The following is a 13,272-nucleotide window of genomic DNA, read 5'->3' as shown; positions in this document are numbered from 1 at the left end:
AGGCATGCACCAGGCACTGGAGTGACAGCTTCTACTCACAGCCTCCTTAAAGAAAGGGCCTAGAAAAACTAGTTAAGGGGCTATGATGGAGGTGTGTGGGAACCCAGAGGAAGGGGCCTGCCTCCCACTAGGATCAGTGCAGCAAAGCTTCTAGACAGAGGGACTAGGGAGAAGAGGATGGAACCTCAGTCTGTAAAAACAGCTAGAGCCAGCTACAGAGGGAAGTAGTCATCCTTGCAGCTCGGTGGGATGTAATTGGTGACAACACTTTTCTTGTAGGCATTTCAATATTCCTTTGTTTCCAAGGCAAGGGTAAAAAAGCCTTTTCAAATAAGTTGAAACTTTAACTAGCACTTAGTTTTATTTTACAGAGTAAAAGATAATTTATAGTTAAGCAGTAACATTGATTTAATATATAAAACTTAGTTTGAGAGACTTCTGCCAAGATGTAGACGTAGGTGGAGGAACCACCTTGCCTCTGTGCACAACCAAATCTAAGAACAACTATTTTTAACAACAATCACAACCAAGCCACACAGAAAATTGACAATACGGAGTCCAAAGACAACTAAATGCTCAGCTAAACCGGTAAGAGAAGCGAAACCAGCAGCGGAGCAGGTTAGCAAGAAAAAATTCCCGGGTGGTGCGCTGTGCGCAAGCAGCCGAAGGCGCTGATCGCTAGCTACGGGAGCGCACAGGGAAGAGGTGAGGCGGGCTGTCTGCGGTCTGTCGGTCGCGCATCTGCGTGCGGATAAACCAGTGAGAAGGGAAGCCTGCGCGGGGCAGCAGGCTCGCACAATTCCGATCGGATAAACAAGCCCGGGGCGAGTGGTGTGACTGGACGGACTGGGCTAGCGGAGAGGACCGCCATTGCTCCCTCTCTGACCACGCCCCCACACACAGCGTCACAAACCAGCGACCTGGGTCGCCCCGTCCTGGTAAACAGCTAAGGCTTCACTCCGCTTACTTAACAGCACGAATAGACCAAAAATGGCTCTAGGACAACTCAGAGCCCCAGAACCGATAGATCTAAGCCATGAAAAAATAGCCAGTCTTTCAGATGCACAGTTCAAAACACTGGTTATCAGAATCCTTACAGAACTGGTTGATTTTAGTCACAAATTAGAGAAACATATGGAAGCTAAACTAATTGAAATGAATGGTAATACAAAGGAAACCAATAGTAATGGAAAGAAAATTGGGACTCAAATCAAGGGAGTGGACCAGAAGGAAGAAAAAAATGATCAAACAGAAAAGAATGAAGAAATAAGAATTCAGAAAAATGAGGAGAAGCTTAGGAACCTCCAGGACATCTTTAAACGTTCCAACATCCGAATTATAGGGGTACCAGAAGGGGGAAAGGCACAGTCACCAGTGGAAAACTTATTTGAACAAATAATAAAGGAGAATTTCCCCAAGCTGGCAAAGGAAATAGACTTCCAAGAAATCCAGGAAGCTCAGAGAGTCCCAAAGAAGTTGGACTCAAGAAGGAACACACCAAGGCACATCATAATTACATTAGCCAAGATTAAAATGAAGGAGAGAATCCTAGAAGCAGCAAGAGCTAAGGGGACAGTCACCTACAAAGGAGTTCCCATCAGAGTGTCAGCTGATTTCTCACAAAAGAGACCTTACAGGCAAGAAGGGGCTGGAAAGAGGTATTCCAAGTCATGAAAACCAAAGATCTACAACCAAGATTGCTCTACCCAGCAAAACTTTCATTTAGAATGGAAGGACAGATAAAGTGCTTCTCAGATAAGACCAAATTCAAGGAGTTCATCATCACCAAGCCCTTATTATATGAAATGTTAAAGGGACTTACCTAAGAAAAAGAAGATAAAAAAGATGAACAGTGAAAGGACAGCAAACTCACAGTTATTAAGAACCACACCTAAAACAAAAGCAAACTAAGAGGACAGCTAGATCAGGAGCAGAACCATAGAAATGAAGATCTCATGGAGGGTTAGCAACAGGGGAGTGGGAGGAAGAGAAGGGGGGAGAAGGTACAGAAAATACGTAGCATAGACAGTAGATAGAAAATAGATAGGGGGGAGGGTAAGAATAGTAGGGGAAATACAGAATCTAAAGAATTTGAGACACGTGTTCATGAACTAAAGGGGGAAATGGTGGGGGAGGGGTATGCAGGGTGGAGGGGAATGGAGGGGGGGAATAGAGCAAATGTAATGGCATAATCAATAAAAAAAGTTAAAAAAAAAGAATTTGAGACACGTGTTCATGAACTAAAGGGGGAAATGGTGGGGGAGGGGTATGCAGTGTGGAGGGGAATGGAGCGGGGGAATAGAGCAAATGTAATGGCATAATCAATAAAAAAGTTAAAGAAAAAACTTAGTTTGAATCATTCCATAATTAAGTTGGTGAAGTATTTCATTTTACGTATTAGAAAAATTTTTAATCAAATTTTTAAGCATGATTTTTTTTGTTTTATATCTTAACATTTTACATTCTCTAATTTTCTTTTTTCTTGTTTGCTTGTTTGTTTTGGTCTCCTTTCATGCCAAAGGCTTTTCTTGCCTTTCTTGATGTTTATCTGAGCAGCCCTGAAATGCTGATTGGGGATCAAATTTGAGAGTGGGACTTGTTAACTTTATTGCAGGTGGCTGGGCAGTGGAATCCAGATCTTCAGCTTGTCATCTTACAACCTTGTGTGAGCCCTCCTGGCTACTGGACTTCAACCTTTCATGCAGCTCCCATTCATTCACTTAGTACCTAGCTCATCTATTCCACTCTATCTGCTGGCATCATTCATGCTGGGAATCCAGCCCACACGAAGCCTCCTGGTAGTCCCTTGACTTCCTCACCTTGACCTTTTCATTCACCCACTTCAATCTGTCTAGGTCTTTCTGCCTTTCTTACTTTACTTCCAGCCAGTGACGGTACTCCACAGTACACTAAAAAAATAGAATCTACCTGGTAACAGCCCCTCCTCTACACATCACCAAAATGGTACCCCTCTCCCCATTTAGACCCTTTTCTCTTCCTTCCCCTTTATTAAAGTGGAAGAGGTTCCCTCACCTTCTGTCCAGGGCCTGCCCTGTCCCTACTCTGCAAGATTTCTGTAGTGGAACCCTGTGTTTTCTCCCTTTCAGTATACTCCATTATCATGCCTACAAACTCAAAAGTCCCCCCTGCCCTACCCAGTGTCTCTGCTATTTTTCAAAGCCAACTTCTTAGAATTGTCCACCTCACCTTTGATTCATTCCAAAAAATATTACTGTGAAACATTTCAAGCATATAAGAAATGTCACTCATACCCATCTTTCTTTCTTTTAGCATTATCAAATGAAAATTTTAAAAAACTTATATTTTAGAGAGAGCCTTGGCTAGTGTGGCTCAGTGGATTGAGTGCCAGCCTGTGAACCAAAGGATCACCGGTTCCATTCGCAGTCAGGTCACATGCCTGGGTTGTGGTCCAGATCCCCAGTTAGGGGCATGTGAGAGGCAACTGATTGATATATCTCTCACACTTTGATGTTTCCCTCTCTTTCTCCCTTCCTCCCCCCTCTCTGAAAATAAAGTATTAAATAAATAAATTAGAGAGAAACAATCAATTGGTTGTCCCACTTATTTATATATTCATTGGCTATTTCTTATATGTGACCTGACCAGGGATGGAACCCACAACTTTGGCATATAAGGACAACGCTCTAACCAACTGAGCTACCTGGCCAGGACCTGTCAAATGAATCTTAACGTTTTGCCATAAAACTGACACAAAAATACCTTTTATTTTTCATAGAAAAATATTATTACAAATTCAAATGAATCTTCTTTGTAACCCTCTACTATCTTATTCACATTCTTTTCTCTCTAGAGATAACCTCTTTTGAATATGGAGTCTGACTCCTGTGCATATTTTTTTAAATATATTTGGAAAGCAGCCTTTTTAAAAAAATATTTTATTTATTTATTTTTAGAGAGAGGGGAAGGGAAGGAGAAAGAGTGGGAGAGAAACATCAATGTGTGATTGCCTCTTGTCAGTCCCCTGCTGTAAACTGGCCTGCAACCCAGGCATGTGCCCTGACTGGGAATCGAACCGCGATACTCTGGTTCGCAGGCCCATGCTCAAACCACTGAGCTATGCCAGCCAGGGCTCCTGTGCATATTTTTAATATTTTTACTCCATATTGCATGTATTCATAAATAGTATAAGGTATTATTTTATAAAGTATGGAACTTTATATGAATGACATCATTCAGCTCACTGAAATTTGACTTCCACTCCTACACAAGAAAGTGCCTTCTCTTGTCAAGGTCACTACTGCCTTCTGTGTTGCCAAATCCAGGGGATGCTTTGACTCCATCCAGCAGCTCACAGTAACACGAGTGCTTGGAAATCTTTGCTCCTGGTGGCATTTCTGAACCAAACATTCTTAGTTACCCTTTTGCCTCTCAGGCTGTTCCGTCCATCTACTTCGCTAGCTTCTCCTCTTTGACACAACTTATGAATGTAAGTTTCTCAAGGCTCGATTTCAGGTGCCTTTCCCATTAAGGAGTCTCCATCTAGTTTTGGGACTTTAAAAACTGCCTGTGTACTAGGGGCCCTCAAGTGTGTGTGAGCAGTCCACTTCTCTTTCCTGTGGGCTCATGGTCCCTATATTCAGCTTCTGTTTACCTCAGCTGTCCAGGTGGCACCAGCTTAACTTTTTTTTCTCTATAAACCTGTCCTGATCTTCCCCATGCTAGCAAGTGGTACCATCCCACACGGAGTCATTCATGCGAGAAGCCTGAGATTTATCCTCCAATTTTTCTGTTATGTTCACATCTAATCTATAAGAAAGGCTTACAGGTTCTACCCCCAAATATTATCCCGGATCTGTTCCTTTCTTTCCATGTGGACTATCAATACCCTAGTTCATTACTCCCTCCTGATATCTGGAAAGGCTGGACTCCTTTTTCCCCTTTCCTGTCTGGCTGTTCTTCATCTCTTTTCATTTAAAATTGGGTGCTGCTGCACATCAGTTTCCTAGGGTAAAGTGTGGACCTTTCTATGATTTGTCTAGTCCTGTACAGTCTGGCTTCTATGTTGCTCACCAGCCTTCCTATCCCCTTAATTCACTGGGTTCTAGTTTCTTTGCTGACATGTCTCCCTGTCCTATCGCTGCCCCCCACTTTTGTTGACTATCTTCTTCTTCTCCTTAAACTTTCAGCTTAAATGCTGATTTCTTAGTATCTAGAGTGCTTCTGTTACAGTTCTGTTTCCTTCCATGTGTGTTTATCCATTTTAATTTTTTAAAAGTTTTATTTGCCTTTTGGCCCATGAGGCGCTCAGCTCCAAGATGGTAGGGACCTAGTTTTGTGCTTCACTGTCTCTCCAGTGACACCCAACAAGGCCTTGTGGGCTAAATGTTTTCCTGAGAGGTCCTTGGAAAGAGACTGTTGGTAGGGTTCAGGGAATGGTTGGAGTGGTGTACATACATACCTCGCTCAGGTTTGGAACTTTATAGCATTATAGTTGCTAGTTACTTTCCCTTTATCCTGCAATTTTGGTAAATATTAAAACTACATTACCCTAGAAAAACAAGTATTAACTGTTTAAAAATGGTATTTGTTGCACAAATATTATTACAATAAAAATAGACATTGGAGAATTGAGAGTTCATTTTGAAGCTCTCGTCTTATCTAATAAATCAAACACATATTTTGCCATATTCTCTAATCCCGAACCATATATTAAATAACTTATATTTTATCATAAGACACAGATTGTTTTTTTCTTTTTTCTCTTGCTTATGTAATATATTTAATGATTGAACAATGAGTATTTAATTTTTCTATGCATTCTTCAAAAGCTCTGAACTAAACATTAAGGGAACATTTTCCTTTAATATTTCAGTGTTTTCTTTTTCTTATTCCTTATTGGTGCAGCTTTTAACTTTGGTATATAGGAACACCCAAACATGTATATTCTTTTTTTTTTTGTATATTCTTTTTTTAAAAAAAATTCTGGAAACTCCAAATGCCGATAATTCTAAGTTATCTGTCTTTAGAGTAATTTTAAATGCAAATATTTTTATATATAAAAATAAATAACAGATAGCGAAGTCTTCTTTTCCTAGGGTTTCTTAAATAAGGTAGTGCTATGTTAGGTTCTATTTCTCTTCAGGGTGCTTGACTTAGCTCTTTCAAAATTTCTGGCTGTCCACTTTGTAATATGAACAGTCCAGAATGTCTGGTTTATATCTAATGTTTAGATGATTTCTTGCCTTATTTCAGTTATTTTTGGTTTTGTTTTTTAATTTTGCTAGTATCTGTAGCATCTTATTTTGCCTACCAGTAACTATTTATGTTGCAGGCAACATCTCGACTAAGAGAAAGAGGCTGTGATGGCCGCCTGGCAGGAATTGAAGTTCAACAGCTCTTCTGTTCTCAAAGTGCAGCAATTCCTGAGCACCAGCTAAAAGAACTGAACATAAAAATTGACAGTGCTTTGCAAGTAAGTTTTCAGAACTGGCACAGTGATACCTGAGGGATAGGAACAAGGGAGGGAATTAAAGTTGTGATATTGAACCAGTTGGAAAGAGTGATAAGATAGTAATTGCCCATAAGTGTTTTAAAATGATAGAAACTTTCAATTTCTATTTCTATTACACTTTGTCATTCTATAATCTATGTAAGCTTGATGCTTGAAAACAATTTCTTTGCAGGCATATAAAATAGCTCTGGAAAGCTTAGGCCACTGTGAATATGCAATGAAAGCTGGTTTCCACTTGAATCCAAAGGCAATTGAAGCCAGTTTGCAGGTATGCTTTTCTTTCTGGGTGCTATGGCATGGTACTGTCTCTATACCAAGTGAAACAAGTGTCTTGACAGGTGAGCTGCGGGTCACCTCTTCTCTCTCCTCTGCATCTTTTCCAGGGCTGCTGCAGTGAGGCAGAAGCACAGCAAACAGGCCGGAGGCAGACACCCCCACAACCCATGCAGTGTGAGCTTCCCACTGTCCCTGTGCAGATTGGATCACACTTTCTGAAGGGTGTCTCCTTCAACGAGTCAGCCGCTGACAATCTGAAGCTTAAGACGGTAGTTTTCTATGGGGTTCCAACAACCCGGGTGTGAACTTGAAACTAGAGTTCTTTAGGAAACCTGAGGATTTGGAAAGAATATAGATTAAGCTCCTGTTGGTGTGACTCAGTTGGTTGAGGCATCATCCCATACCCCAAAAGGCTGGGAGTTTGATTCCCTGGCGGGGCATATACAAGAGCAACCAATCACTGTTTCTTTCTCACACTGATGTGTCTGTGTATGTATCTCTCTCTCTCTTCCTTCTTCCCCCTCTAAAATTAATATAAATTTTTTTAATTCAAAAAAAATTTTTTTAATTTATTTATCTTTTGAAGGGAAGGGAAGGAGAGAAGGAGAGAAATATCAATGTATGGTTGCTTCTGGTGCATCCCTTGCTGGGAACTGGCACCTGCTGGGAACTGGCCTGCAACCCAGGCATGTGCCCTGACGGGGAATCGAACCACGATCATCTGGTTCGCAGGCCCGCACTCAATCTACTGAGCTATGCGAGCCAGGGCTAATAGAAATATTTTTAAAAATTAGCCCTGGCTAGTGTGGCTCAGTAGATTGAGTGCCCGCCTGTGAACCAAATTTCCAGTCCTGGCTCGTGCCTGGGTTGTGGGCCAGGTCCCCATGTGGGGGCACCTGAGAGGCAACCACACATTGATGTTTCTCTACCTCTCTTTCTCCCTCCCTTACCCTCTGTAAAAATAAAATAATAAAAATCTTTTTTTTAAGATATTTAAAAAATTTTTTTAAATAATATAGATTAAAAAACAAAACTGAAGTTAAGACAGAAAGCATTAACCTTTCTCTGTAAACTGGTGTCTAAAAGCAGATTATGAGGGCTTTTAAAAAAATGTTTAGATAGAGGGGAAGAGATGGAGAGAAACATCTATGTGCAATAGATACATCGATTGGTTGCCTCCCATACACCCCCAACTAGGGACCTGGCCCAAAACCCAGGCATGTACCCTGATTGGGAATTGAACCTTTCTATTCACAGGCCAGTGCTCAGTCTACTAAGCCACACCAGCAAGGGCTCTGTTGACTTTTTAAATGAGACATTTGCCAAGTTAGTTTTATTTATAATTTTGTTCAAATGTTTAACAAAGGGTTTTGAAAGTACATTATAAAATACTGTTCATGGCCCTGGCTCAATGGATTGAGTGCCAGCCAGCAAACAGAAGGGTCACTGGTTTGATTCCCAGTTCAGGCACATGCCTTCGTTGCAGGCCAGGTCCCCATTAGAAGGTGCATGAGAGGTAACCACACATGGATGTTTCTCACTCTTCCTTTCTCACTCCCTTTCCCTCTCTGAAAAGAAATAAATGAAATCTTTAAAAGTAAAATAAAATACTGTTTACGATTAATGTTTTAGTGGACTTTCATGAAAAAAATAAAAGGAGAAATCTTTTTTTATATATATATATTTTTATTGATTATGCTGTTACAGTTGTTCTATTCCCCCCTTCATTCCCCTCCACCCTACCCCCCATCCCCACCATTACCCCCCCTTTAGTTTATGACCATGTGTCTCAAGTTCTTTAGATTCTATATTTCCCATGCTATTCTTGCCCCCCCATCTATTTCCTATCTACCATCTATGCTACTTATTTTCTGTACCTTCTCCCCCCTTCTCCTCCTCCCACTCCCCTGTTGCTAACCCTCCTTGAGATCTTCATTTCTATGTTTCCACTCCTGATCTAGCTGTCCTTTCATAATACAGCAGTAATTGTGACCATTTGTGGAGCATCATGTATGCCAGGCACCGTGCCAGGCGTTTCACATGCATTGTCTCCTTTAATGATCACCATGAGCACACCCTTTTTCTCCACTGTAGAGACAGAGGAACTATGGCCCAAGGTCACACAGCTAGAAAGTAGTAGTTGGAATTTGAGCTTATGCAGTCTGTTTCCAGAGCCTGCATACCTGACCACTTGGTCATCCAAAATAGAAGTTGAGGTTTTCATTGGTATTTACTTCTACCAGGCGATCTTGTTTCCTTATTTAGAGGGATTCAGAATTCAAAATTCCTCAACCAGTTTGCCTTAGCAGATTGCTCAGTAATGCTGTATTTTGTGCTAGTATAGAAATAGCCACATGTGTATTAATGCATGTGTATCCATGTCTAACCACTCACTTGACAGGATTAAGAAAAGTCTCTGAGTATGTTTGATGATAATTACTTAAGAAATTAAATTCCAGCTCTGGCCAGTGTGGCTCAGTTGGTTGGAGCGTCATCCCATTCCTGAAAGGTTGCGGGTTCAATTCCCCATCAAGGCACATACCTAGCTAGCAGGTTCAATTCTCAATCCCTGATCCCTGGTCTGGGTGTGTATGGAAGACAACCGATTAATGCTTCTTTTTTGCGTCAGTGTTTCTCTCTCTCCCTTTCTCTAAAAGCAATGAAAATAAAAATGTCCTCGGGTGAGGATGAAAAAAAGAAAAAATTAAATTCCATTGTTTGGGGTACTTAAAATGCTTTTCCTTTGAGGACTGTTGCATACCTGTAAATGCATTTTAGTCTACAAATTTTAGAACCTTGTGTGGCTTTATCATGAGCTATGAACTCTCTTGTTATCAATCTATAGCATACAATGTTACAGCTGATCAAGGAGGCAGGCTCCTATAACGGAATCTCACCAAGGGACGATTTTCCTGTAACGGAAGTTCTGAACCAGGTGTGCCCATCCACATGGCGAGGCGCCTGCAAGACTGCCGTACAGCTGCTGTTTGGCCAGGCTGGACTGGTGAGTGAATGTGTTGACAAATGGGACTGACAGAGTAGAGATAGATGGCGTTTCAGGCATGTGAGGATGTGGTACTGGCATGTGGGAAAATGCTGAATAATTTTAAAAGTTCTTTAGTACTACAGAGTTTAGACCAAATAGAAAAGGTAAAGAAAGAGCAGCATTAAAAAGCCTTTTTTCCCTTATTTTATAGATTGATAATATGTATTGTCAGGGAACTTAGATGCAAAATGATGTTGTAGGCTTTCCTATTTTAAGGAAGCCATTACATTAGTAATGATTTGATAGGGTCCTTGAACCTGACCTGACTACTCTGGAGCTATAGTGAACGTCTACGTGTTTCTCAAATACACCAAGGTACTACCTATCTTAGGCCTTTGCACTTGGTGCTCCTTTTACCTGAGAATATTTCTCTCTGACTACCACACGACTCACTTCTTCTTATCTTCCTGATGTGAGCTTCAATATCACCTCTGAGAGACCTCAGTGGTATCAGTAATGCCCCCATCCAGTCACTTCATCCAGGCTTTCTGTTTCCTTAGAAATAACAGTATCAAATCAGAAACAAGTGTATCACCTTTGGAGAGAAGAATAACTTTTGCCAAAATTAGATGGGGGCATTACTGATACCACCAAGGTCTCTTAGAAGTGATATTTAAGCTATCTGAAGTCCCCATAAATGGGAACTTTGTTTGACCCTGCTGTCTCCCACATAACCTTATGTATTTGATCCCACTTCTAGAATTAAATGACTGCTTTTTGAAAAGCTGCAGTATTTTAGTCAGAGGCTAAAGGAAGCTAATTAGAAATTAAGGAACTGTTTCTTAGTCTAATTCCTGCTTTGTGAAAGTAGTGTTGGGAGGGTGCTGTCCTTTCGTTTGATGTGGGTGAAGTCTGTGGTGGCTGAGCTCTGGATGGGGCTGCCTTGTAAAGCGGGCAGGAGGAGGGTCTGTCCACAGTGGTAAGTCACTTCCTCAGGATCTGTTCCTTAGTGTAGGGACCCCTCAGAGAGGCATAACTGGAGCACCCTGCCTTTAGGAGATGGAGCCGTGCTCCCAAAGACCTAAAGTAGGAGAACCATGTCAATAAGGTCTCCAGAAAGTAGTGTGCAAAATAAAGCAGGACACCCAGGCTGTTCTGAGAAACATTGTAGGCTTAAAAAAAATTGTTCTATGGTATTCAAAGATCAGAAACTAACTGGATCCCTGCCCTTTGATCCCAGGGCACCTTTGTTAAGTGGCTGACAAAGAACCTTTAGATTACGGTTCTGGGGATGGGAGGAGAGAGGAAACACCTGCCTGGTCCAACAATGGCTATTACTTGGACAGGAAGTCTTTCCAAAGGACGTTACAGACCAGCTGTGGGAACTGTGTTTACAACGATGGAAATTAGCTCCATTCCAGGTTGAATCAAAATATGCAACTCTGCATGGTTTTACCCCTTCTGATATGTTACAGATTTGATTTTAAAGTGTTTTATGATTGTTTTCTTAAAATTCATTTAGTCATTTGAAAATATAGCTAAAAGAATCACTTTGTCAAACTCTGTATAGAATACTGTACTATCTGATAAACAATATTGAAGACTGTCCTCCAAATAGGAAATCATTGAGAAAAGAGCTGGGTCTTTATCTTTCCTGAAGTGGTTCTGTTTTTATTGATGGTTGACAATAAATGGATGAAAAACAGTTTCATCCATTTCTGGCTCGTGATTTAGCCATTACAGATGGGCTTTTCCGAAGCATTAGTTTGATTTTTTTGGTGATATTTTTACTTCTTTCAAGTATATAAATTCAAAAAATACTGACAAAGGAAACAAAGTAATTCCTAACATTCATAGTTTAGAAGAAGTGCCACAAGTGCTTGCAAAGTTCAGCACATCCTGTACCCAGAAGTTGGTTTCTATTTATTGAAGTATTACTGTATTCAGTCATCTCTGTTACCTACTGTTGTCTCCATGGGCCTCCTGACTGGCCTCTGCATAACTGCCCTCCTGGAGCAATGGTTTTTGCCAGAGTCACTTAGCATCAGCAGGTTCATGTACTGGATTTGTGATTCATTTTTCTCTCTGAATGCTAATGGTTATTTTTGTTTCTCTCTTAGGTGGTAGTTGACACAGCACAAATAGAAAATAAAGAAGCCTATGCCCCTCAAATCAGTTTAGAAGGCTCCAGAATCGTGGTTCAAGTCCCCTCCACATGGTAATGTGACTCCTACATTAACACAAGCCTAAGCTCTGATAGAAGTATGCACATCTTTGGAAAGATTGCTGTGTTGTGGACAAACTCCATGGTGGCTGACAGAACACATGTTCTGCTTGTACAGGTTTATGGGTAGTGACGGTGTGTTAGTGCCATGTCATGATTACCGACCCATGATAAGGAAGCTAGTGTGCCTGAAGCCAAGTCTGATAGACTAATAATACAACTAAAATGTTATATACTCATGAATCATAATGAGCAGTATTATCTTTCCTTTGTTACTGTGTCCACAGCTTGTAAACAGTATATCATTTTTTCTAAGTCACCCAGTGTTTTTGAAAAGCTGAGTCCAGAACATAGAATTCCTTCTCCTTTGTCTGTTCCAGCAACAACCCTAATGATCTCAAGTTTGTGTCATTACGTACTCAGTGTTACTGCAAATCAGAAGACAGATTGAACCATTTTTATTTTTATTTTAGTCATTTTTTATGAGAGAGGGGAAGGGAGGAAGAAGGGGAGAGAAACATTGATTGGCTGCCTCTTATATGCACCTTGACCAGGGATTGAACCTGCAACTGAGGCATGCACCTCAACCAGAAATCAAACCTGTGACCTTTTGCCAACCAACTGAGCCACACTGGCCAGGGCTGAACCATTTTTATTTTTAATTATGTAACTATGTTTGTAAACTTATAATAGATAAAATATTCCCAATTTATTAAAACAAAAGCTCCTGCCCTGACTGATATGGCTCAGTGGGTTGGACATCGTCCCACAAACCAAAAGGTTGCCGGTTCATTTCCCAGTCAGGGCACATTCCTGGGTTGTGGGCCAGGTCCCTAGATGGAAGTGTGCAAGAGGTAAATGATCAGTGTTTCTCTTAGACATCAATGTTTCTCTCCCTCTCTTTCTCCCTAACATCCCCTCTCTCTAAAACTAAATAAATAATTTAAAACAAAAGCTCCTACAAATGAGTAAGAAAATGGGCATGGTATATGAACAGGTAAATCAGAAGACATGTGGTCAACAAATACATGAAGTAAATATGTAACCTCACCTAATAAAGAAAAGCAAAGTAAGGAAACAATATGATACCATCATGTCCATCATGTTATATTATTTTAGAATAAAAATAGTACATTTTGGACCAGACTATACAACAGTAGGCACAGAAGTTGTTGAATAAATTACACAGCCTTTCTGTATGGTTGTTTAATATATCATAGGCCTAAAATGTAAGATATTGACCTCAGCAGTTCTGCAATTCCTCCTGTAGGGATTTATCCTGGTGATCTCCAT

The 13,272-nt window shown here is 40.7% G+C and overlaps 1 protein-coding gene across 4 annotated transcripts in view; it reads left to right on the top strand.

Moving 5' to 3' along the window:
- GARRE1 (granule associated Rac and RHOG effector 1) overlaps positions 1–13,272 on the top strand; it is an 88,039-nt gene that overhangs the window by 58,317 nt on the left and 16,450 nt on the right. For all 4 annotated transcript variants that reach the window (XM_053670551.1, XM_053670549.1, XM_037137064.2 and 1 more), the window contains 5 exons: positions 6,314–6,454; positions 6,666–6,761; positions 6,877–7,038; positions 9,615–9,773; positions 11,876–11,973. In XM_053670551.1, the coding sequence (XP_053526526.1) occupies positions 6,314–6,454; positions 6,666–6,761; positions 6,877–7,038; positions 9,615–9,773; positions 11,876–11,973 (656 nt within the window). The remainder of the gene's footprint in view (positions 1–6,313; positions 6,455–6,665; positions 6,762–6,876; positions 7,039–9,614; positions 9,774–11,875; positions 11,974–13,272) is intronic.

This window comes from Artibeus jamaicensis, unplaced genomic scaffold, assembly GCF_021234435.1.
Source record: "Artibeus jamaicensis isolate MK-2021 breed Jamaican fruit bat unplaced genomic scaffold, CSHL_Jam_final contig_589, whole genome shotgun sequence".
NCBI classification, from domain to species: Eukaryota; Metazoa; Chordata; class Mammalia; order Chiroptera; family Phyllostomidae; genus Artibeus; species Artibeus jamaicensis.
Note: the sequence above shows the minus strand (reverse complement) of the source record. Positions and strands in the feature narration are given on the sequence as shown.